Source organism: Phoca vitulina, unplaced genomic scaffold (assembly GCF_004348235.1).
Source record: "Phoca vitulina isolate PV1807 unplaced genomic scaffold, GSC_HSeal_1.0 scaffold36, whole genome shotgun sequence".
Taxonomy (NCBI): Eukaryota; Metazoa; Chordata; class Mammalia; order Carnivora; family Phocidae; genus Phoca; species Phoca vitulina.
Window position 1 is genome coordinate 3,024,730 of NW_022589739.1, and position 26,484 is coordinate 3,051,213.

Below are 26,484 nucleotides of genomic sequence, written 5' to 3' on the forward strand. Positions count from 1 at the left end.
ACATAAGGCATGATTTTTACTTCTTGAAAATACATATATATGATGTTCAACTCAATTACCATAGAAATGAGTGCACGGATAATCAACAGTGAATTAAATGTTACTTTTGTTGCTTTTATTTTACCTTAAACTTACATTTGAGTGTATCTAAAATTCATAATTATCAAATGTATTTAATGAGTTCACCATAAAACTGTTTATTAACTATCCTCAACACATTTCAGAACTAAGAAATGTTATGAACAGTAATAACTTACTGTTAGAGCAATAATTAGCTAAATAATGTCTTTGCTCTTTGGGGAATTTTTTTTTCCTTGTGAAGTATTATTTTGCCTCAGCTTTTATTTGAAAACATTCCCTATTACTAGGGGATAGCCCAGCTATTTCTAATCTTTGTAAATAAATACTTCCTTATATATGTCACTATAGATAATTAAGCATACTTCTGACAAATAACTTCCCATAAAATTGAATTGCTGAACCAGAGTAAATGAACATGCTACAATTTGATCATTACTATAAAACTGCCCTCCTGTATGTTGGTCAAACCTATACTTCCACAAATTGTATTATAATAGCATCTGTTTCCCCACATCCAAATGAGAAATGTTATTTGAGTTGGTGTTCCCATACAGATCATGTGTCATTTCTCTCTAGTTGATTTCAAGGTTTTTTCTTTGGTCTTTAGTTTTCAAATGTTTATGACATGGCTTGCAGATTTGTTGGGGGTTTTTCATATTTGGGATTCACTATCTTCTCGAATTTGTAGGATTACTTCTTTTGCAAAATTTGGGGAAGTTTTCAGCCATTATTTTTTCAAATAATCTTTTAAACTCACTCTCTCTCCTTCTCAGACATGGATATGAATTTTGGATCTCTTGTTATTGTCCCACACATCCCTAAAGCTCTTCATCTTGTTTCCATCTATTTCCTCTCTGTTGTTCAAATCAGGTAAATTCTGTTGCTCTATCCTCAAGCTCATAAATTCTATCCTCTGTCATCTCCACTCTCCTAAGCCCATTCAGCAAATTTTTCATTTCCATTATTGCATTTTTCAGTTCCGTAGTTTTCATTTCTTTCTTTTTTATAACTTCTACAGATCTACCTCAGAGATGTTGCAGGTTTGATTCCAGACCACTGCAACAGAGCAAATAGCGCAATAAAGTGGGTCAAATAAATTTTCTGGTTTCCTAGTGCATATAAAAGTTATGTTTACAACATACTGCAGTCTATTACGTGTGCAATGACATTATGTCTAAAAAAAACAATGTACATACCTTAATTTAAAAATACTTTTATTTAGCCACCTGGGTGGCTCAGTTGGTTAAGCATCTGACTCTTGATTTCGGCTCAGGTCATGATCTCAGGGTTGTGAGATCAAGCCCTGTGTCAGGCTCCATACTAGGTGTGGAGCCTGCTTAGGATTCTCTCTCTCTCCCTCTGCCCCACCCCTCCACACTCTCCCCGCCTCTAAAAAAAAAAAAATAGTTTATTGCTAAAAAATGCTAACCATCATCTGAGTTTTCAGCGAGTTGTCATCTTTTTGCTAGTGGAGGGTCCTGAATTTGATACTGATGGCTGCAGACTGATCAAATCAAGGTGGTGGTTACTAAAGGTTGGGGTGGCTGTGGCAATTTCTTAAAATAAATTAAGTTAGCTGCATTCAGTTGTCTCTTCCTTTCATAAAGTTTCTCTGTTGCACATGATGCTGTTTGATAGCATTTTACCCACAGTAGACCTTCTTTCAAACTTGGGAGTCAATCCTCTCAAAACCTCCTGTTGCTTTTTCAAGTTTATGTCATCCTCTAAATCCTTTACTGTCATTTCAACAATCTTCACAGCATCTTCACTAGGAGTAGATTCTATCTCATGAAACTACTTTCCTTTGCTCGTTCATAAGAAGCAACTCCTCATACGTTCAAGTTTTATAAGATTGCAACAATTCAGTCATCATCAGGCTCCACTTCTAATTGTATTTCTCTTGCTATTTCTACCACATGTGTAGTTACTTTCTTAAGTCTTGAACGCCTCAAAGTCATCCACGAAGGTTGGAATCAACTTCTTCCAAATTCCTGTTACTGCTGGTATTTTGACCCCTTCAATTGTGAATCCTTTTCAGAAGGTTTTCCCATTTCTTTGCCCAGATCCGACACAGGAATCACTCACTATAGCAGGTATAGCCTTATAAAATGTACTTATTAAATAATGAGACTTGAAAGTCAAAATTACTCCTTGCTCCATGGGCTACAGAATGGATGTTGTGTTAACAGGCATGAAAATATTAATCTTGTTGTACATCTCCATCAGAGCTCTTGGGTGATCAGGTGCATTGTCAATGAGCATCATATTTGAATCTTTTTTTTTCTGAGGAGGTCTCAAAAGTGGGCTTAAAATGTTCAGTAAACCGTTGCAAACAGATGTGCTTTGTTGTTCCAACTACAGAGAACAGAGTATGTTTAACATAATTCTTAAGGACCCTAGGATTTTCAGAACAGTAAATGAGCACTGGTTTCAATGTCAAGTCACCAGCTGCATTAGCCCCAGTGAGAGAATCAGTCTATCCTTTGAAGCTTTGAAGCCAGGCACTGACTTCAATCTGGCCGTGGAAGTCCTGGGTGCCATCTTCTTCCAATAGAAGGCTGTTTCACCTACATTGAAAATCTGTTGTTTAGTGTAACCATCTTCATTAATTATCTTAGCTTAGGTCTTCTGGATAACTTGCTGCAGCTTCTACATCAGCACTCACTTGCACTTTGATGTTATGGAGATGGCTTCCTTCCTTAAACCTCACGAACCAACCTCTGCTAATTTCAGACTTTTCTTCTGCAGCTTCTTCACCTCTCTCAGCCTTCACAGAATTGAAGAGAGTTAGGACCGTGCTCTGGATTAGGCTTTGGCTGAAGGGAATGTTGTGGCTGGTTTGATCTTCTATCCAGACCACTAAAACTTTCTCCCTATCAGCAATAAAGCTGTCTCACTCTCTTATCATTCACGTGTTCACTGAAGTAGCACTTTTACATTTCCTTCAAGAACTTTTCCTTTGCATTCACAACTTGGATGTCTGATGCAAGAGGCCTAGCTTTTGACCTATCTCGGCTTTCGACATGCCTTCCTCTGGAAGCTTACTCATTTCTAGCTTTTCATTTAAAGTGAGAGACATGTGACTATCTCCTGAACACTAAGAGGGCCTTGTAGGGTTATTAGCTGACTGAAGTTCAATATTGTTGCATCTCGGGAAATAAGGAGGCCAAGGAGAAGGGCGAGAGATCGGGGAACTGCCGGTCAGTGGAGCAGTCAGAACACACACAATATTTATTAAGTTCACCATCTTATATGAGCATGATTCATGGCACCCCAGAACAATTACAACAGTAACATCAAAGATCACTGACCACAGATCACCATAACAAGTATAATAATGAAAAAGTCTGAAATATTTTAACAATTACCAAAACGTGTCCGAGAAACATGAAGTGAGCAAGTGCTGTTGCTGAAACAGTAAAAACAGACTTCTTGACGCAGGATTGCTACAAACCTTCAGTTTGTAAAACAGAACAAAACAAAACCGACCACAGTATCTGTGAGGTGCAATAAAAGGGGTGTGCCTGTATTTTTGTTATTGTTGAGATTTTCTATTTTGTTTATTTGTAATTGCTTGTTAGAATACTGCTTTAAAATTTCTTGTCGGGGGTACCTGGATGGCTCAGTTGGTTAAACACCCGACTCTTGATTTCGGCTCAGGTCGTGATCTCAGAGCCCCACAACAGGCTCCCTGCTCAGTAGAGAGCCTGCTTCTCCCTCTCCCTCTGCTCCTCCCCCTGTTCCTGCTCACTCTCTCTTGCTCTCTAAAAAAAAAGAAATAAAATCTTAAGAAAAAATTTCTTGTCAGATAATTCCAAATTTGATTCATCTTGGTGTTAAGCATTGATTGTTTTTTTCTCATTCAAGTTGCGATTTTCCTGGTTCTTGGTATGAAAAGTGATTTCTTTATTTTATCATCAATATTTTGGCTATTATCCTAGAAGACTCTGGGTCCTATTTAAATCTTTTGTATTGGGAAGTGGTCTCTTTGTTTAGATTTAGCAACAGGTCCTGGTCTACTTTTTCAGGCTGTGGTTCTAATGACAATTTAGTTTTCAGGGCATTCACAGTGGTATTTTAGTCTGTCTGATTGTTTTCTGGTGCCACTAGGGTTCCCACTGGTCCTTGCCACTACCTCTGTGGGTGAGGAGATGGGAGGAAGAGGGAGGAATTTCATCCCATTGAGCCACCTGGTACCTCTCGGTGGGGCAAGAGAGTCTCCAGACCACAGGGACAAAGAGCACCTTCTGGACTAGACACATGTTGTGGCTGTATCCCCTCTGCCAGGCCCCCTGGCCACCCAGTCTCTCACTGGGTAAAGGGAGTCTCCTGCTCAGTAGGGAATGAGAATCCCTCCCCTGACCTCTTATTGTCAGTGGAGTTCCTGATCAGTTTTCCCTTGCTAAAGCAACTAGACTCACTTGGTGTTATTGGCAGGACTCTCATTTAATCTTGGGGAAGGAATGAGCCCACCTGAATCACCTTTTGCTGTTAGGCAGGGGTTATAAGAAACCCCATCACTATAGTTTTTCTCCATTACTGGGGTCCCTAACCAGTCCACCCTCCTCTTTTCCATTTTTCAGAATTCTCCTTTGGTTGCCTCTTGTTACTTCCAGAGTTTATAGTTATACTTAGTGGAGAAGAGCAGGGAGAATTAAAGCTGATGATACATGCACAGCACATAGTGCGATGTATAGTACATAGAGGTAAAGTTCAGTAAGTAGTACTATTATTAATATTACGGAAAGTGACGAAATAAAAATACAGATAAAGTGGCATCAGAGTTCAAAGAAGATACATAAACTTTAATCTGAATGGTTAACAGAAACTTTATGGAAGGGGTAGCATTTGAGCTGAGATATTAATTTGGTAGGATTTTATTTCTAAAGATTAGGGAAAAATAATTCTTTTACAATAAAACTAAAAATGTATTTGGGGGAGCTCATCAAGAAAGAATGCACATAAAGGTACAAAAGCAGTAAAAGAGCAAAGTACAGGGAACATAAAATTATTAAAGTACAGGCTTCATTTTTTTTTTTTAAGCGCAATGGAAAATAAGGTTGGAGAGCCATGTGGGGACCAAATTTTTGAGAACATAAGATTCCAGGCTAACGGATATGAGCAAGGGAGAATCACAGATTTTGAGCAGGTTAAAGAGGAAGAGTAAAGCGAGGAAAGAGAAAGGGAAGTAATGGAGGGCACTGAAATGTTAGAGAAGGTGAAAAGACAATTTTTACATTAAGAACTGACAGAGATACGGGAAAAGAGCATTCCACGCAGGGAGATCAGCAAGTGTGAAGACCCAGAGGCCCAGCCTGCCTAGCTTGTTTGAGGAATAAGGAGGCCCAAGTAACTGGAGCAGAGTAAATGAAGGAGAAATTAGTACAACACGAGGTCAGAGAAGTAAATGGGAATAAAGTGAGGGACCATATTGTGTAAGGTCACTTAGGTCCATGATAAGGACTTCAACTTTTATTCTGGGTGAGGGGAGTGTAGTAAGCAAGAGTGACAAATTTTTAAATCTGAACTTAAATTCCTATTTCCCATTGGCTTATATGTGGCAAATCTTGTTTTTGCCCAGAGAGCTAAGAATAGATTCCACATTTTAAAGGATGACTGAAGAGGAGGAGGAGGGAGGTGGCTGTGTATCACCTGCAAATGCTAAAATATTTACTATCTGGCCCTTTATAGAAAAAACTGCTAAATCCTGTCTTACACTATAATTTCAGAGATACTTAGAATTCATTATTATATATTAATATAATATTAGCTCACATTTTTATTGAGTGCTACTATCCCACCAGGCACTTATTGTTGTTGTTGTTATCGTAATCAGCCCTCTGAGGAAATTGGTATTATTCCCAATGTATAGATGACAAAATAGGTTCAGAGTGACTTAAGAGGCTTGCCTTATTTTTCAGCAAGGAGGTTGTATCAAACCAACTCTTCTGCCTAGAATAACTAGTCTAGAAAAGCTGAAATAAAATAAAAATAGCACCCATTTCAAGGCATCAGAGAACAGTCAAGCAGCTGGGCCTTGAAAGAACAAGAACTCAGAGTTAATAAATTAAAATGAATCCACCATACTGTGCTACTTTTCCCCTCAAGGACTCTGCTGCGGACTCATAACTGGCCGGGGCAGAGAGGATACGACACAGAGCAGTTAAGAGCCTAGGAAACAGCGGAGCTTTCTCTAGTCACAGGAGGCTGGAAGACCAAAACATCAGAGTTATCAAGACAGGCAGGGCTTTAAAGGCTAAGCAAGATCTCAGAGAGAAGAAAAAGCAGCAAGCTTGACTTCAGAGCTGCTTGCCCCTAAAGGCATTTGCCAATCTGCAAACAGTGGCTGAGATGGAGAAAGCAAGCAAAAATTGTCAAACAGATTTCTATTTTGAAAGTAAAATAGAGCTTTCAGCAGTCTCAGCTGGAGAGAACAACAAAAAAAGGAGTTCCTAGAAAGCACCACTAACCAAACTGTAATAAGAAGAGACAGAAAACGGGAATAGGCCTAAAACTACTGAAGAAACTGAATCCATAATTTAACATTTGTTCATAAAAAAAGCTCCAAACTGGGGTGCCTGGGTAGCTCAGTCGTTAAGCGTCTGCCTTCGGCTCAGGTCATGATCCCAGGGTCCTGGGATCGAGCCCCACATCAGGCTCCCTGCTCCGCGGGAAGCCTGCTTCTCCCTCTCCCACTCCCCCTGCTTGTGTTCCCTCTCTCGCTATGTCTCTGTCAAATAAATAAATAAAATCTTAAAAAAAAAAAAAAAGCTCCAAACTGAGATGGCTTCACCACAGCATTCTTTCAAACATTAAAGAAAGAATACCAATCTTACCAAATGTTTCTAGATAATAGAAAGAGAGTGAATATCCCACTTTATTTTATGAGGCCACTATAAGCTTTATACCAAAAACATGCCAAGAACATTATGAAAAACAAGAATTATAGGCCAATTTTCTCATAAACATGGATTCAAAATTCCAAAACAAAAAATAAAATCCAGTGGTACATATACATATTATATATATACATATTTTTTAAATATCGAGCCCCGTGGCAGGCTCTGTGCTCAGTGGTGAGTCTGCTTGAGTTTCTCCATCTCCCTCTGCACCTCCAGCCCCCGCCCCTGCGCCCACGTGCACGCACTTTCTCACTGTCTCTCGCTCAAATAAATAAATCTTAAAAAAAAAAAAGAAAGAGGGCGCCTGGGTGGCTCAGTGGTTAAGCCTCTGCCTTCGGCTCAGATCATGATCCCAGGGTCCTGCGATCGAGTCCCACATCAGGCTCCCTCCTCGAGGGGAAGCCTGCTTCTTCCTCTCCCACACCCGCTGCTTGTGTTCCTGCTCTCGCTATCTCTGTCTCTGTCAAATAAATAAATAAAATCTTAAAAAAAAAAAAAAAAAGAAAGAAAGAAAAAGAGGTGAATGAAAAGAGGGAGGTTAGGTGAGCTAAAAAAGGGAGATAGGTGCTTGATATCACATAACAGTCTCTCTGATTACCAGTCTATGCTCTTAACCATTACTGCTTATTTATCTTTAGATTTTACTAATAATTTAAATACTCTTTTAATTGGAAACTGAGGATCTTGGTGAGTATGACTAATGAGAAAGTCCTTGTGTAGGTCAAAGAACCAGGCTTTTTTGGGTCAGAAGTGGGCTTCTTGATTTTATCTGACTGCAATAGTTATGCTTTTTATTCACCAAAACCCAGAGAATATTTTGTTCTTATGGGCTGTTGTGGCTCTCCCATTCACACCTTAAAAACAAAACCCACTGAAAGGAATATTCATTTTTCAAAAATTGGGATAGAGACAACTACATAAATCTAATAAACAGGTGTAATGTTTCTGTAAATATAAAGGACAGAGATTTGATATTTATTAATGTTTATCTATTAGTGAAAACCATCAGGTTTCAAACCAGCATATTATAACCTAATTATAATAAATATATTTTATATTACAAATAATTATATTTATATATTTTATCTATTTTGTTAATATTTATGTTATATACTTACATATAATTTATAATTATTATAATTTTTTTAAGAATAGAATACACAAACACACATTTCAATACAATGGGAAAATGGGAAAAGATCTGTAAATATATACATCAAAAGTTAACATAATTAACATAGTTATTGCTTGATATTTAGGAGTGATTTTTCTTTTTCCTCTTATACTTCTATTTTCAATTCTTCTGACATAAATATGTATTACTTAAGTGATCAAAAAAGCTTAAAAGTATATATGATTCCATTTATATATATAAAGTTCATAGATAAGCCAAATTAATTGCTGGAAGTCAGTGATGTGGAAAACAAAGGCAGAGGAAAAATTATTAAATTTCCTTACTACCTACAGCCCACTGACAAGTCCTTGAAACAGGCAAAGTGACATTCCTCCAGAGACTCAACTGACTAATACTTTGCTAAGGGCAAAAGGCAATCCTAGCTGACCCCCTTCCCCCGCCCCCACCAGGATCCTGTGAGTCTACTTTAACATATAAAAATTCCTTTTGGGGGAGGGCGCCTGGGTGGCTCAATGGTTAAGCATCTGCCTTCGGCTCAGGTCATGATCCCAGGGTCCTGGGATTGAGCCCCGCATTGGGCTCCCTGCTCAGCAGGAAGTCTGCTTCTCCCTCTCCCTCTGCCCTTCCACCCCCATCATGTTCTCTTTCTCTCAAATAAATAAATAAAATCTTTAAAAAAATAAAAAATATATAAAAAAATAACAAAATGTCAAAAGTTTCATTACAGTATACTGAGACTAACATTATGTGTCAACTATACTTCAATTTTAAAAAAAGTTTCATTATCGACATTATTAGTGATATTTACTATATTTACCTGATAATGAGGTTTATACCATTGCTTTAAGTCCCAATCCCAAAGAATCATCTGGAAAAAAAAAAAATACATTTAGTTACAAACCAGAAGTAAACAAATACATGTAAAGACAAAATGCAACATCTTCAATTAGAGATACCTAAAATAGCTTACAGTTTGGGAGAACAATTGGGGATGTGAGAATAAAATTATCTATAGAAAGAATATTCCATAAATTATACACCCTGTGATTGGGAAATCAAGAAAATTGTCAGAATAAAGTCACTATAATAAGATATATTAACCTTCAAAATATCCATTACCACAAAAAGGAAAATACAAATCAAAATAACACCCAGTTACTAAAAATACAAGAAAAATCACAAATCATCAGACACTCTCCCTCCCCCCCACCATCTTCAAAGGATCATCACTCATCATTCTAAACCAGTGTCCATGGGTGGTGCTATTTCCTTACTAATAAGGCAGTTCTCTCAAAAGCAGTAAAAAGCTTGTCCTTGGGGTTAGATTAAGTATAAAGTAATGGATTATAAAAAGCAACACTCAACCCTTTTGATATGCAGATAATTAGTGATGGTTTTCCTGTTTGTCTCCTTTATAGGCTATCAATGATAACTTCTTAGTCCCAGACTAGTATTTTCCTGTCCTTTTTCTCCCCAGCAAGCTTTCTGGCCACGTCTCCTTCCAATAGTCATTATGCTCAAGGAGAAAACATTAGCTTTTATTTGGCAATCTGTAACTGCTATCTATAATTAATCCTAAATTTCCCTTGAGTTTACTTAATTAATAAATAGGTCTCTTTTTGCCAAAATAAATTATAATTTCAATTTTCTACATAGCTTTGAACCCTAGTCTCTAATTTAAACTTAGTTAATTTGTAATATAATCACCTGATTTCTATATACTGAACAATTTTTTTTTCAAGTAAATTCTACCCCCAACGGGGGGCTCAACTCACAACCCCAAGATCAGGAGTCTATGGACTGAACCACCCAGGCTCACCCGAATAGTGAACTATTTGTGTTGTTTTTTATCCTTGGTTTTCTGTCTTCTATCTGCAAAAGATCTTAAAGTGTTATCCACTCTATCACTGGTCCAATATTTTATCAGGAGTTGGCATATTTTTTTCTGTAGAGGGACAGATAGTAAATATTTTAGGCTTTACAAGCCATCTAAGGTCACTGAGACAATCTTTTTGTTTGTTTTACAACGCTTTAAAATGCAAGAACATTCTTAGCTAGAGAGCCTTAAAAAACAGGCTTGCTGGCTGGATTTGGTCAGTGGGCTATATAGTTTGCTGACCCCTCTTTTAGATGATATACCCACCCTGAATCACTCAAAAAATTGTCAGTTGTCATTATCACCATCTCCTTGTCAACATCCTTGCAGAAAGTCATCTCTTGCCAGTGAAAAGAAACCTATTTCTTCCCAAAAAACATCCAGACATACTATAATAACTAAGTCTAAAACTCATGGACCAGTACCCACAGAATGGCTGTGGTATAACTACATGCAAAATATTTCATGAATATTAGTAGACTCATTAAATATATGCAGTATTTTATATGGCCCTAAGTGTAATCCTGACATAATTATTTAAGGTTGGGATTTGACCAGCATACATTCTAGATTCTAGAGACATTAATTAATGCAGATTAAGATGTTAATTACTTTCTCAGAACACTCAAATTAAGAGTAATGTAACTTGGGGCACCTGGGTGGCTCAGTTGGTTAAACAGCCGAGTCTTGATTTCAGCTCAGGTCATGATCTCAGGATTCTGGGACTGAGCCCTGCGTGGGACTCTTGAGCTCAACCGGGAGTCTGCTTGTCCCTCTCCCTCTACCACTCTGCCCCATTCTCTCTCCCTCTCTAAAATAAATAAATCTTTTTTTTTCTTTAAAGAGTAACATAACTTAAATCCCTAAGTTTCTTTTATACTTGGTATTGCTATGCTCCACTGACTGAGCCACCCGGGTGCCCCTACAATTGGTATTTTAGACCCAACTGCAATACTTTACTTCTGTCCTTAACTTAGCCTGCCCAAGTTTTCTTTTGAGATTGAGGATGTCAACTAGCCTATTCACCATTCCTCTCAACATTTGTAAATCTGAGGTTTTCTTAAGTTACCAATAAAAGCACAGAATAGATAGGCGTGAAGTCAGAGCCACATGATGGGTCACCAAAAATTACCTAGGAGATAGGCATCAATTCACTAATTTGCATTCTAAATCTACAAACTTGCCTAACTGTACTGTCCTCCAATCCATACTTCTACATTTCTTCTACAAAGTATGCCATCAAACAGTGACAAATGCCTATTCCTCACTTTCCCAATTCATGAGTCTAAGTAGAAGTTGATCTTTTCCTAAATCAAGCACATTTTCAGTAGGACAGTTTCTTAACATTGAGTCTTCCTTGCTCCCCACTTCATTCACCTATCTGATAATTAAATACTATCTTTTTAAATGTTTGTACTCTAATGCCAGAACCATATCTGTATTCATATCATGCATTCTTAAGGTAGTCCTACCACTCCCAAGCAGGTGAAAATTGGTTCTTAGGAGACCAAAAAAAAAAAAATCTTAAAAATAATAAAATGGTTGTAGCCCTCCCAATGCCACAGTACATAAACAGAGAGACTGTTGATCTACAGTAGTAAATTTCATAGAAGAGGAGGAATGATTAGAGGGAAAAAAATGTCTAAAACAGCTCCTTAAAGGAATGATAATGAAAATAAGTTTGAGAAATACTGATATAAAGTAGTCTGGCTTCTTGCTTATAGAAGCAACATTAGCTTATATTCTGAGAGAGACAGTGTTGAGGATGCCCACTCAGAAGCTGCGGCTATAACACAAGAGGTAATGTTCATCCTATTCTAACTGCTCTTGGGGGTCTCTGTCTGAAATGCCCTGCATGTTAGGAACTGAAAAAAAGATACAGTGAAAGTCACAAACTGCTAGTAGATCGTCTTCTGTTTAATCTGAACAACTAGCAATTAGTGATTTTGAGAGAACAAAATTTTTGCCTAAGTAGTAGAAGATGTATGATCCAGGAATTCTGCAGCTAGGTATATATTAAAGCATTGTTATACCAAGTGTTCTCTACAGTAAGATAAAGAAAGAAATTAAGGGTACATGTTTAGAAATTTTTATAGCAATTTAACATTGCTGAAACATTTTTAGTGTATTTTATAAAAGCATTAATCCACAACAGATTAGGAGAAAAATCTTTCCAAAACTTGGACTTTGCTATACACTTTAACCTACCTGCACATAGCTGCACTGTTTGGGGTAGCAAGCAAACTAGATATAACCCAAATGTCTATCCATAACAAAATGGAGAATACTCATACCATGGAATACAGCGGTGAAAATAAATGAAGTACAGTTACATACTGTATAAATAAATTCCGGAACATAAGATTGAATAAGAAAAGTCACAGAAGAATACATACAGTATAATTTCATACATGTAAAATATACTGAAATATACTTTTTAGGAATATAAACATACAGGAAACTATAAGAAATTCAGGACGGTGACTGTTTCTAAGGGAGAAGAGAAGGAAACTGGATCCGGGAGTGGCGTACAGGGAACTTCAAAGTTAGGGTATGTTCAAAATTAATGGTAATGGAGAGTAGCTGGTGTTTGTTATCTTTCGTCTAAACTTTATGCATATTTTACAAGTATTTATGAAGCTTTACTTAAAAATTAAGAATTTAGGAAGGGAAAGAAGTGAAGACAGTGACTAGTGAAAACTCTTGAGAAGACTCTTGAGAAATTGTGCTGTAAATGGCAAGAATGAAATGGGATAATAGTTGGAAAAGAACGTGGGGATTAATACTTTCTGTTGTTGTGACATGGTTAACAAAAGCTCTAGGTCTAGGGGCACCTGCGTGGCTCAGTTGGTTAGGCGGCTGCCTTCGGCCCAGGTCATGATCCCAGGGTCCTGGGATCGAGCCCTGCATCGGGCTCCCTGCTCTGCGGGAAGCCTGCTTCTCCCTCTCCCATTCCCCCGGCTTGTGTTCTTTCTCTAACTGTCTCTCTCTCTGTCAGTTAAATAAATAAATAAAATCTTTAAAAAAAAAAGCTCTAGGTCTAGAGCTCGTCTGTTCCTGATAGGAATGATCCAGGACAGTAGGAGAACTAATAATACAGCATAGATTGAGAGATATTCAAAAATAATGAAATCCTTAAGGAAAATACTGCTCAATGGCTCTATAATATTAGGACTTAGATAAAATTTAAACTAGGAAACAAACATAATACTCCATTATTAGCCATTATTTATCAGATTATGATCTATAAATCACTTGTTGTTCATCAGTGGTCTGGAATATTTAGAGGGAAAAAGGAATCTATGTAGTTTACATATATTTCAAAATTATGAAATATAAGATTAATTCTGATTTCCACAGAAATCTCACCATCTTCATTGTAATAACTATTATATTCTTAAAAGCTAGGCAGGTGCCCTAAGGCCTGTGTAAGTCTTTACAAATCATCTTAACTGAAGCATTTTTATGTCATTGAAATATTGTTTACATCTATTAAATTTGTTTTCTTTTCCTTGTGTTGCACTATATCTCCAATCAAAAAAAGAAGTGGCTCAAAGTTGGTTTCCTAAAGCTTAAGGTGTTGATAAAAACAGAAACATAAATAACTCAGAATAAATGCTAAGCCTAGCTCAAGAACAAGACTCTAGGGGCAGCCTGGGTGGCTCAGATGGTTGGGCGTCTGCCTTCCACTCAGGTCATGATCTCCAGGTCCTAGGAGAGAGCCCCAAGTTGGGCTCCCAGCTCAGCAGGGAGTCTGCTTCTCTCTCTCTCCCTCTGCCTCTCCCCCTGCTTGTGCTCTCCCAAATGAATAAAGAAAATCTTAAAAAAAAAAAAAAAAAAGAACAAGACTCTAATGCAAATGGAATACAAATCTAATGCAAATACCACACAAATCCACAAAAATGAAAATATTACTAAGACATACAACAGTGACTATCTAAAAGCTAATTTTTTTTAGACTTGTAATTCATTTACCCTATATTCTTCCACGTTTTCCACTTTGAAACTTTATCAAATAATGATAATAGGAAGCAATGGAAACTTTTCAGACATATTCAAACAAAACATAAAAATCTTTTTGGTAAACCAATAGAATTTCTCTAGAACAAGAACATAATGCTTTCTTATATGAATCTGAAGATTTTCATTCTTAGAAGAGACAAAAATTATAGAGGCACCATCCAGATTCTGTGCTCCTCACTGCAAACGCATATATTAAAAAAAAAAAAAAAACAGATAAACTATAGCCGAGAGACTTGTAAAGCCAGCCACACAGATGATAAGCATTATGCTGGAAGAGAGAACACATCAAATAATTTCCAACATATACTTACCATATGACACCTTGGGGTATCACAGAATTGAAAAGGCATATGATGCATATGATGCCACATTTGCATACAGTAGATATTTCACTTTATTGCTGGATAAATGCACTCATGTGCTAAGTCTGAATCAACTCTTGTTATGTATGTGCAATATTTACGAGGAAGGGTGGTAGACAAGTTTTTATGTGTCTATCACTGAAAACCCATACTACAAGGGTATATTTCCCCCTATTTAATGATTATTTTGTGAACTCTGACAGAAACTGAGAAACATATGTTAGAATATGTTCTGAGAGAATCAGTTATCTGTACAGCAAGGAGAAGTCTTGCTAAACAATGAGAATATCTCCTAACTGCAAGTTTATACACTACTTTATTTACAGAAAACAGCTGGTGGTTGAAACACATATGCGGGTCATGATTCAGCGTTTAAGAAATAGCATAAATGTAACTGCACTCAATTTTTGGCCAGAGAGTATACATCCTTTCAGTGTGTTGTGGAAAACAGAGCAAATATAAAAATATTAAAAAACACATATAAAATATAAACATAAATAGCAAATATAATAGAAGCATTTTCTTCAATAAAATGCACAGAACTTCTATTTCTCAAGCTTTTAAAGATTTGTTTTTGAGAGAGAGAGAGAGAGACAGGAGGGAGAGAGGGAAATCTCCAGCAGACTCCCAGCTAAGCCTGGAGCCTGATGTGGGGCTCAATCCCACGACCCTGAGATCATGTCCCCCAGCTGAAATCAAGAATCGAGTGCTTACCCAACTGAGACACCCAGGCACCCCTATTTCTCAAGCTTTTAAGTATGATAATGGCCATTAAATTAGCAACTGACACAGCTCTGAAAATAATCTTCAGTGAGAAATCTCTTTACAACTACAGGATCCATGTTGAATCTGAGTATTCAGAACCAATAGCCAAAAACACTTGCTGCCTTTCATTGCCCAATTATGATTTTGCTTGGATTTTTCTATTTTAAGAGAAATAGAGAAAAGAAAAGAATCTGGTTGGATATAGAATGAATCTACAACACACAACCTATTTATTCTCATCAGTGAGCTACAACAGAGATACCCTTAATGTTGCAAACAATGTTCACGGATATAAAAATATTGATTTTTTTTTAATTTTTAAAAATCATAATGAATCATTTTTATACATTCGTCTAAAATTGGCAGGTACCTACCATGCATACTGAATACATAGTATATGGTACATGGATATTAAAAGTTGAAGAAAAATTGGCGGAAACATTCTTTCCTCCCATATACTAATAAATAGCTCTTTTAAAGTCTTACTTCCAAGCAAACAGTGTATGTCCTATATATAATGTTGTTCCCAAGTCAGCAAAACTTTAGGCATCTAAACTTTAGTACCAATACCAAAGTAGATTCTGTAAATAATTTAAATATAAAAATAAATAATTTAAATTAGCCAAATTTCTAATCACCACAGAAAAAGAAGTTATGGTGGGTACGGTATGTTTTCAGAATATGGTTCTACTATATTAGAAGACACCATGTAATGAAAGTATGAAATTTTAATTGCGGTTTTAGGAGCTTCCAATATTTATTATGTTTCCTTCTCAGCTCATATAGAGTATCAGAAATTATTATATATTTTCAAACACTGTGGTTATCTGTTCAAAACTAATTTTAAAAACAGCTTTCTAAGTAGCGTATGAGGTATATACTACCAAGAAAAATTTTTTTTAGTGGAATTGATAAAGTGAACCCAAGACTGTGCCTTCATATAAATTCAACTCTGTGGTTAAAAAAAGTTGAATCCTGATAAGTTTCTGTTTGAATGTGTTTATAAGTCCAACATGCTTTACAGAGCTCTACAAAACCACCAATACCACAGTGAAACATCAGCAGCACAACCAGAGATGTTATCAGGTTCTATTACGTCAATGAGGTTTTATTTCATTGTTCCCTATGTAGCCAAAAAGAAAAACATATATGTGCCTTCAAGTCAAACTCACAGAACTGTTGTACTTCGTGAAATTCAAAAAATATTATGGTACAGCTGTGAATTAACTGTTACAATACCCTTTATTCTCATATTTCTTAATTACATTTTACTTGAGCTTTGTGTGTATAAATCTATGCTAATGGAACTGACTGAATTTCAGTATTTCCCACTTACTCTATTTCTATGCCTTCCGACGTAGGCCCAATAAAGAAACCATTTAACTCTATGATTGTGTTTATTGAACATAAACCAAAAACATAAATGGATAGCCAAAGTGCTAAACTAACTAAAACTGTGCTTTCTAACAGTTTAAAGTGCAAACACAGTATCCTTGACCCCTGCGTGACAGAGAAGGGCCCCAGGCAGAGTGAGAAGCAGAATAAAGGTGTGTAGGTGTGTGTACATAGGGAAGGTGGCGGGAGGCCTAGTATTACTTGGATACTGCTCCTACTAATCCAACAAATCATATGATTATGGTAACTTAGACTATATGCTATGTACCAGCACTATGTTAGACACTTAATACATACTGTCTCCTTTAATCTTTACTAGAATTCTCTGTGGTAAGTCTTATTTCCCCATTTTACAGATGACACAACAGAGACTAAGAAAGGCTAAGCAACCTGCCCCAAGTCACATGACTAGTAAGTGGCAGAGACAGAAACTAAAGTGGGCTCTAACTCCCAACGCTTCAAGGATTCTTAACCATGATGCCACACCACCTTATTATCATTTACTAAACACTATTACATGCTAGCAGTGTGCCAGGCACTCAGCAGCCACGTAAAATCACAACAACTTTGCAAGCCCCCCAGTTTCTATATGGAGAAGTTGAGGCTTGGTGACTATATTAATAATTCTGCATTTGCCTCCCAGATTGCTTCTCTGCCCTTCCCTGGTTCCTAGGGAGGCTGATCCCCATATTCTGCATCACCTAAGCTCCCATGCAGCTGGTTTCTGCCTAGGCTGGGATCCACCAACAGGAAACTGGAATCTGAGAGGAAAGAGAAATCAAGGTTCTTTTCTGTTGCCTACGTATGCACCATTGTCCCTGGCAATAGCTGCCCCCCTCCCACGCCCCGTGACTACAGCTCTTACCAGATGGCCTTCCCTTCATAGCTGAAGCTGTGACTCTGAGAACACCATTTCCACCCCTGTTCCTGCAGCCCCAGGGAAGGTAATAGCTTTTTAGGGTTGATAGTCTCTAACGATCTCTCGTCCATTCTCTTAGCCCTGGTCATTCTCTCAAAGTCGATTCGTCATTAAAATCTTTTTATCTGAACCACCTTGAAATGAATTCTATTTCTGCACCCCTAAATAGTACAGGGATGGTGTAACTAAGTTCACACGTCAGCTAATAAATCACAGAGCTAGAATCTGAACTCAAATTTTATCTCCCTCCAATTTTATTCCCTTTCTACTACGCTAGAAGGGTAATTATTCAAGCTTATTATGAGACCTTTCTTTTCCCAAAGACCCTGTTCTTATTTATCAAGCCACCCTGTAAAATCTGATCCCACCTTCCACGCATTTCATGCAGTTACTACAGAGGGACTTTCTGGGCTCTAGTCAATGGCCAGTTTTTCCATAAACATACTAGTCCAATCCCATGTTGCCTACTTGAAGACAGTCACAAGCTACTCTCTCCTTCTCTCCTACAACATCATTTTCTCTCTCCAAAATCATCCCTATTAGATTATAAACACGCTGCGATTTCTCATATCTCACCTACACACACCTTCTCGGGATCACATTTACACCCAGCCACTGTCCCATTTCTTTGCCCCCCTTTAGAGCAAAATTCCTCAAAAGAGTGATGTTTGCCTGTTGTTTCCAATTCCTCCCCTATGATACTCTCTTAAGAGGACCTGATCTAGCTACACTGGTTTTTTTATGGTCCTTGAACATGACAGGCAAGTACCAATAAAATTCACTCCCCTTTCCTTTTTCTTAATAAATTCAAAAGGAAATAAATTACACAATACTGTAGTATAAGGTGTGATTTTCTGAAGCTGGACTGATAATTCAGATTTTATAAAGTAGCACCTGAAATACAAGTTTCACTTTTTTCCTGTCAAGAGTACAAAAACCGGAGACAAAGACATTTAAAGGGACAGGAATAAACATAGGTTGAGTGAGTATAATACAAAAGTACTAAAGTCATACATTGTTTGAAATACACAGAGCTTTAACCTGTGAAAGTACCAATTACTTAAATCTCTACGTCCTACTGATAAACTAATAAGCCCTTAAAATTTTTGTTCATTAGCTCTTAGGAGACTATTTTGTTTTATCATTTGACGCTCTGAAACAGAGTAAAATACCTTTATTTAAACCTCACAATTTTTCATAATCATTTAAAAGTTACAGAACAGTTCCACATACCATGGCCTAATTAGTGTGCTGAGGGAATTCAAGCAGAGAGAGCCATTTTCTAAGGATAATATGTAATAGCTTCAATTTTACCAGTGTTCTTAATCTCTTATTCTCTCTACAGGTTTTCAAAGTTTTACCTACCTGCTCTTCCTCCGGACCTCCTATGTCTTTCTGGATATATATATATCTTGGTGCATGCCTCAACTGCTTTCTCTAGCCTATGACTGAACAAAATGTTATCTCCACCCCTGACACAGACTCTATATTCTCACCAAAGGATATACATTCTGGGGATAATGTGCCAAAAATAACTGGAAAAATTGAATTGTAAACCTTTAAAGAAAATAATTCCTATTTTCCCCCTACCATAAATAAATAAAATCTCTTCCTTTTAAGTTACAATGTGATTTTTAGTATAATTTAAGCAAATAAGAGGATTAAATTAATAACAGCTAATATTTTTTAAAACCTTACTAAAACACTTGAATTCAGGATTGCATAAGGCATATCCTAATAAATATTCTAGAATTCTAAGTGTGGTTTATGAACAAGATCAAAACAGAAAAAAATGGCTCCTCACTTCGATAACAAAAATATGCTACAAACTTGATCCTGGGTCTGGAAAGAAAATCGGGAGATCACAAGGGCGTTCTGGGGGGATGTGAGATCAACCTACGATGGTGGTCTTAGAACCAAATCTAAAGACACCCTCCATCTCTACATACAGTAACAGGTAGACTGATGCTAGAGCCCAGGCTTTCAGACACTGTACTATACTGCTTCCTACCTACTTACGACTCAAACAGAGGAGTCTTGGTTGCTCTTTTCCTCCCAATCAACTCTATAGGGCTCACATAACTAAGAGATCCACAATCACAGACATTCAAGTAAAAGAAAGGAACTAGCTGGTCCTATAGACAGGCACACCCTCTGACTAACAAAGCAGATACAACATGTATTTCTTCTCTGGCCGCCCTTTAAAATTTGTCTGGGGACAGATAAATTATAGTTTAAACTTAAGAATGGTGAGCCAACCAAGACACAGGCGGTACTGGTGAAATAGTTACATATATGTACTGAGGAAAAATTTAAAAATAACACATGCAAAATCTGCTGGAAATCCCTTTGTTCAGGAACTCTGCTCTTTGGCTCTTTGGTATCTATGTCTCATCTAATATGTTTACAGAGACACATAGTCTTTGTATTCCCAAATAATACAATGGAGTGTCTTAATGGTATTTTACCATGGGCAGAGATTACAATATATTTCATCATCAATGTGTAATCTCTGCCTCAAGAGGAATACTGAAGAGGATTGGAATACTCTTTTAGAAAAAAGAGGAAAAAGCTAGAAATTCCTTTCAAGGGCTTAACTCTCGGCTTTGTTACCTCTCTGCAGTCTACCCATCCTACCCTGCCTTTGATCATTAGAACTATCAAAGCTAGCTGTGGGCCCAGGACCATTCTGGCTGTTGAAGTCTCCCATTTTCAAACATGGGTTCTGTCCAATCCATCTTTGGAGAGAGGGTGGGAAGCCCTGTAGGTAATATCTAAATATTGTTTGGGTCATGCATTTGAAAGAGAACAAATAGGGGCGCCTGGGTGGCTCAGTCGTTAAGCGGCTGCCTTTGGCTCAGGTCATGATCCCACAGGAAGCCTGCTTCTCTCTCACCCACTCCCCCTCCCTGCTTGTGTTCTCTCTCTCGCTGTGTCTCTCTCTGTCAAATAAATAAATAAAATCTTTAAAAAAAAAAAAAAGAAAGAAAGAGAACAAATGGTCAGTCTCAGTCTTTCAGTGTCCTCAAATTTCTATCTCATTGCAACTAAAACAAAGTAAAACCTAGTTAAAAGACAAGAGGCATCATATGCAAACCATATGGTCTGGCAAACCATCTGCAACAAAAGAGAATGAAAACATGTATGTCCATTATGGTAGGGGGTCTGTTGGGAGCTTTATATACGTTATTACAGTCAACCTTCATATTCATCCTGTGAGATCAGTATTTTTTTAAATGTATAATGAAACTTAGATTAAAAAACTTGCTGAATGAATTACTCATTTTAAAAATTCCTCTCTCTTCTTCCTCATATCAATCTAATTCAATCTAGATATTTCTGATTTTCTGTCATCACTATATTTTTTACATTTTTATTACATCAAGCCTGGATCACTTACAACAACCTCCAATTTTCCTCTCTGACAATTACATCTACTTTATACAATAAAATCAATCTTCAAAACCATGTGTATCATGTTACTACCCTATTATAAATATTGAGAGTATATTTAAGCTGAAGGGAATTTAGAAGTCAACAATTCCAATATGCTCATTTTACAGATAAAGAAAACAAGGACCAGAGTAATTAAGTTATTTTCCTTGTCTTTCTTACCTCTGCACCTAACCTCATTCAACTGAAAAAATCTACCTACAGGCAGACATTCAAATTTAAAAAAAAGGGGGGGGGTGGGGAACTATTGGTTTTAAGTGAGGCAGGCCTTCTGCAAAGAAAATACAAACATCTCTCTCTGATTATCTTTTATAATTCTATCAACTCATCTGTCCAACTATACTCACATCTCATTATCTCCCCAAACCAATGGGCGGGGGTGGGAGGAGGTAGATCTTAAAATCCGCTTACCACTTTCTACATCTGACTTAAACCTTATTTTCCTTGGTTTTATTCTCTACTTCCTATTTCTTAATCTCAGTTGATGTATCTGGCCTCTTCAAACAGAAGACATACTTAAAGGCCACAGTGAAAGTAGTCTTTAAACAATAAACCTTTTTGGAAACAGCAACTGCAAGCTAATTTTGAAACTAATAATCAGAAATAGATTATTCAGTATGAACAAGCACATTGCCAGTATGGTAAAGATTCAAGACCAGAAACAAAGAACTCTGATTCTGCCAAACGGCTACATCTCCAAAGCATAAAACGCATTTCACACAAAAATGACTATATTGGAAAGCAGCACAGGTATTTTCTTGTCACTTGTGTGAATCTAAACAACTTTACATGGATAAAATTTTAAATAATAATTATTGTTATTATTGTTAATAATTTTAACAGAGATACATTTACTAGGCCCTTATCTGCCTTTATATTACAACTGAATGTTAAGTTTAGGAGATAAAGATATTAAAGAAAGTTGTCATAAAAGCATCAAAGTAGATTGTAATTAACCAAGAAAGAAATTTTAAAATCAATGTATAGTAACATAACTATTCTTTTGCATTTAAAATGAAAATTTACCATTTTTATTTGGGATTTTATTGGCAGACAGAAATTATTCAAGTTGCCAGCAGTATCTGTTTGACAGTGCTAGGCATTAGTTGAGTAAATAAGTTCTGTCATGGTAACAGAGCTTAAAATTAAGCAAACAAAGATACTAGCCCCATAGCGACTTGATTTGAAAATGAAAATAGAACCTCTAGTCTATAAAAAAAAAAAAAATCAGATCCCCAAGGATCCTCACAGTATATCCTAAAATTGTGAAACAGTATATACTAAAAGCTTTATGTTTTGCATGCGCAAAATGACTTTTTTAAATACAAAGATAAATTTGACACATTTTAAGAAAAATATCACCATGTTGGAGACCATTAAACACTAATCTTCCATGTATAAAATAAAAAGTCTGAGAATTACTTAACACGAATTACGATTTATTATAATGTGATATGGATCAGCTAAAGAAACTGACAGATCAAAATCAAGCCTCAAGTAACTTCTAGAGAGCCTATACAAACTGAGAGCGACTTCTGACTGTTCAGTGTGAAATAAATTTATTTTCCCAAAATTGAGCTTTCTGATAGTGCTGCACAAGTAATAGTTACCATGAGTAGCTCCAACTGGCATAAAAAAGGAAACCAGATAGTTATATTAAGACCTGTCAGTCATCATATATTAGAATCTTAAAAATACTTCTATTTTTAACTTGATAGTCTTTTTTTTTCCCCCTAAATTAACAGCTGTTCATTCATTAGGGGACTAAAGCACACCAACCTAGTGTTTTGCTGAGATTAGTGAGGCTAGCACAGTGACAAATTGTGCTAATTCGTGACAACAAAGCCATTAAAAAATAAACTAACCTAGCCTTTTTGGTATGCTGATGGTTAATGAGGATAGCTAAATAAACCATTAGGCTGGCAGCAGGTAAGTCAGCACCAGCACTGTTTACTAATTCACCAATTAGTAATACAAATCAGACGCAAATTATGGACCTTCAGTCCCTAGAAGGACAAGGTCTGATTTGGTCCCACCTGTGATCTCAATATCTAGCAAAGTGAGTACCTAGCACATAACAGTTGCTTACTAAATACGTGTAAAATGAATTAACCTATAAATATCACTCATCACATTTTAAATCTGAAATTTTGGTCATGGGATCTATCAATACTACTACTAATAGCTAAAATTTATTGAGAGCATACTATACGCCATTATGTCACTTAAGACCGGCTGTTGTTCTTGTTTTGGCAGTTGAGTATGGCTGAGAGACACACTAATTACTTGCCCAAGTTTACACGCAAGTTAATGACAGAGCCAGAATTCAAACTGTGGCTTTTCGTACTACAAAACCCAGAATTTTAATCTCAGTATTATACTGGAACGTTCACATGTCATTATCATGCTGAGAATCTCTACTATGTAAGTCTCTTTCACCCTATAGAAAAGACCAGTTTATAAAAATATGAAAATGATGAATTTACTTGTAAAACATTATTTGCCTTCCTGGCTTTTATTACTTGGGCTTCTGCTAAAGTTAAGTTCTTAACCACTTAAAACAACATCTGTTTCTATTAGAGAGTTAAACAACTTCATACAGTGGAAGAGTGGCCTACAATTTAGAATACCAAGGACTGCACTACTTTTGTTCCAGATGTCAGTACAGAAAAGAATGCACTGTCTTAAATTTATTGTGAGGGTAAAATAAGAGTGTACTTTATAAAATGTAAACCATTACAAAAATGCTCATAAAATACTTTATCCGTCGATACGCCATTGTCTAAAATACTGTTGTCTGGATTGCTCACGCTTAGTAGATGTTACCATGTGTTATTGTATAAACAATCATGCTCCTGGGGCTGGATAGTCTCCATTTGTCCCTGCAAATCCATTCTCCAAATGGCAGTTTTCCCTGGGAGGCTGACCTTCTCGGACTGCATCAAAAGGTTGTTTGTCATCCGGCTCTTCGGAGAAGACTACAGGAGACACCAGCGGAGATGAAAGGGCAGGAGGAAAAGGAGGTGCTCCTTCCTACACAGTACAGTCAGGCTGTGGCTGGATTCCTCCACGAAAAGCTTCAGCTTCTGTTGGGGACCCTGTCCTGTAGCTCCTACAGCCACTCCTTGTCTCTTCAGGCCATGGGTGGTAATAAGGCTTGCTTCCCTCACCTCCCTCACACTCTTACAAACTGTCCTTGGTTAAATGAACCTCTCTCCATTTTAGTGTGCCATTTGTTTCTTGCTGGGAACCTGAATGGTACACTACTCAACTAGATTATGTTCCTTGATGATTTAGACTCTGTTTCTCATACTTCTTTTTTGTCATCCTTAGCACCCAGCATAAACACCTGCATACAAATAAAGGATACTAAAAAGACACTGGACAGGGGTACCTGGGTGGCTCGGACGGTTGAGCGCGTCAGACTCTTGGTCAGTCAGTTAAGTGTCTACCTTTGGCTCAGGTCATGATCTCAGGGTCATGAGATCAGGCTCTGTGTCGGGCTCCGTGCTCAGTGTGGGGTCTACTTGATTTTCTCTCTCTCTTCATCCCTCCCTCTGCCTCTCCTGCTTGTGCCCCCCCCCAAATAAATAAATCAATCTTAAAAAAAAATAAAAAGACATTGAACAGAAAATAAGACATTTTAGTTCTACCTTCAATTCTACCAATGACTAGCTCCCACTAAACCTTGGATTCTTAATCACAAAATAAGGGATTTGGATTAAACTGGATTAAATGGTCATCTAAAGTCTGTTCCAAGAATGAAGTAGAGTTATTTTTTCTCTGCTAATAGTTGAAACCCCACCAATAGAGATTTCTTTCTTTTGTGTTTGGATAAGTATGATATCACTTAAAAACAAAGTAATCATTGTTTAGCTCCATGTTGGCAAACTTCTTATGTAAAGGGCCAGACAGTAAATATTTTAGGCTGTGTAGCCAGGAAACAAAATCAGTACTATGTAAGTACTTCTGTTAACAACAGAAAAATGTATAGTTTTTATTGACAAAATGCAAAATATAACAGTGAGTATAAATTTTTATAATGCCAGTGTGCCGATAAGAAGAATGGAATTACTTGGGGAGGAGAACATTTCATTTCATTGTGACTCAAAGTTGGTATTCTCTATCATCAAAATCAATGTTCATCTATTAATGCTCACCTGTATGATTTTAATGCTCACCCGTATGATTTTACATATCCCACCTTTCAAAATGTCTTTTCATTGATATAAATACACCAAATACTGACACCAGTCCACAAGCATATGATTTTAATTGAGCATATTCATTACTTGAAAGGTATTCATAGAATTAGACTCTTCTCCTGGTATGTGCATTTCAGCTTGTCATTACATTGTTCCAATAGAAGGTTACTTGAAAGTTCCTTCACTGGGCAGTTAAATGGATTTTGAAATTTAAAAAAATCCTTTACTTGCACTGAGTTCCAAAAACCACTGCCCGAACTTTACTTTGATCTTGGAAATATATCTGCTGCAAACTGGTGTGGAAATGTAGATCCCACTTCTTGTTTTAACTTTTGACATGTGAAGTATATAAAACAGCTTGACATTATTTGTGATTCAAACAACATTCATTCTCATCAAAATTACTTTTATTGCAGCATAAATTTGGCATTTAAGTATTGTTATTCCTTGTAATTTTAGGTTGAATCCATTAAGAAATAATTATCAAGTCTACAGCATAAGCTAATTTCCAAAGTCATTCAGTGTTTAACAATGGTTGAGGGTGGTTCTCTCATTTAGAAAAATTTCAATCTCAAAATATACAATAGACAATAGTGGATATATTACAGCGATTGTCTTTCCAAAACTGAGCTACATCCTGACTTGCGAGAGAGCAAAGGGGAGGCCAGGGGTGCATAGTCAAAGGTGCCTAGAAAGCTGAAGTCTAAAGAGACTGACATTATAAAATGACATTAATAAAAATAATAATTAAGGATGAGGAGATTTATAAATGGCAAGTTTAACAGGAATGTTGTCATATACAAAAATCCATATGTATAAACTAGATAAATTGGAGGTGTGGCTACTCACTTTCCAAAATACAGTTCATTTTTCAAAAGGACTAACTGCAGAGTTCTTTTAAGCAATGTCATCTATAAAATAGTAATAACACTCATACTCAGGTTATTCAGATCAAATGAAGGCCTTATGTATTACTGTAAAAATTGATCTCAATAAATGTTAACATTATTTACTACTACTGTTTGATGTTAATAATGAGTTCTCTTGACTTAAAGGTTTACAAAAAGTTAAGGAATAATGAACATTAAAACTAAAGTGTTAAAGAAACTATCCAGTAAAATTATATTATCAAATTAAATTATCCAATTATCAAGGGAAAAAATAACATTGAATTTCCATAAATACCCATACAAGTCAGAAAGGAACAACTAATTCATGAAAAGTGAACTATCCTTCTGTGCCAAAAATGCTTTCTAAAGTCTTTGCCTATCTACTGAGCCAAGTTCATTCTCACAACCCCAATTACTTTGTCTAGGTCTTTGTTTATAAGAGCTGCTGTGAAAAAAAAAAAAAAAGTGTATGTTATTT

General features: G+C 36.6%; 1 protein-coding gene across 2 annotated transcripts in view; it reads right to left on the bottom strand.

Moving 5' to 3' along the window:
• PDE3B (phosphodiesterase 3B) overlaps positions 1-26,484 on the bottom strand; it is a 169,045-nt gene that overhangs the window by 54,734 nt on the left and 87,827 nt on the right. For both annotated transcript variants that reach the window (XM_032426998.1, XM_032426997.1), the window contains exon 2: positions 8,936-8,986. In XM_032426998.1, coding sequence (XP_032282889.1) covers positions 8,936-8,986 — 51 coding nt within the window. The remainder of the gene's footprint in view (positions 1-8,935; positions 8,987-26,484) is intronic.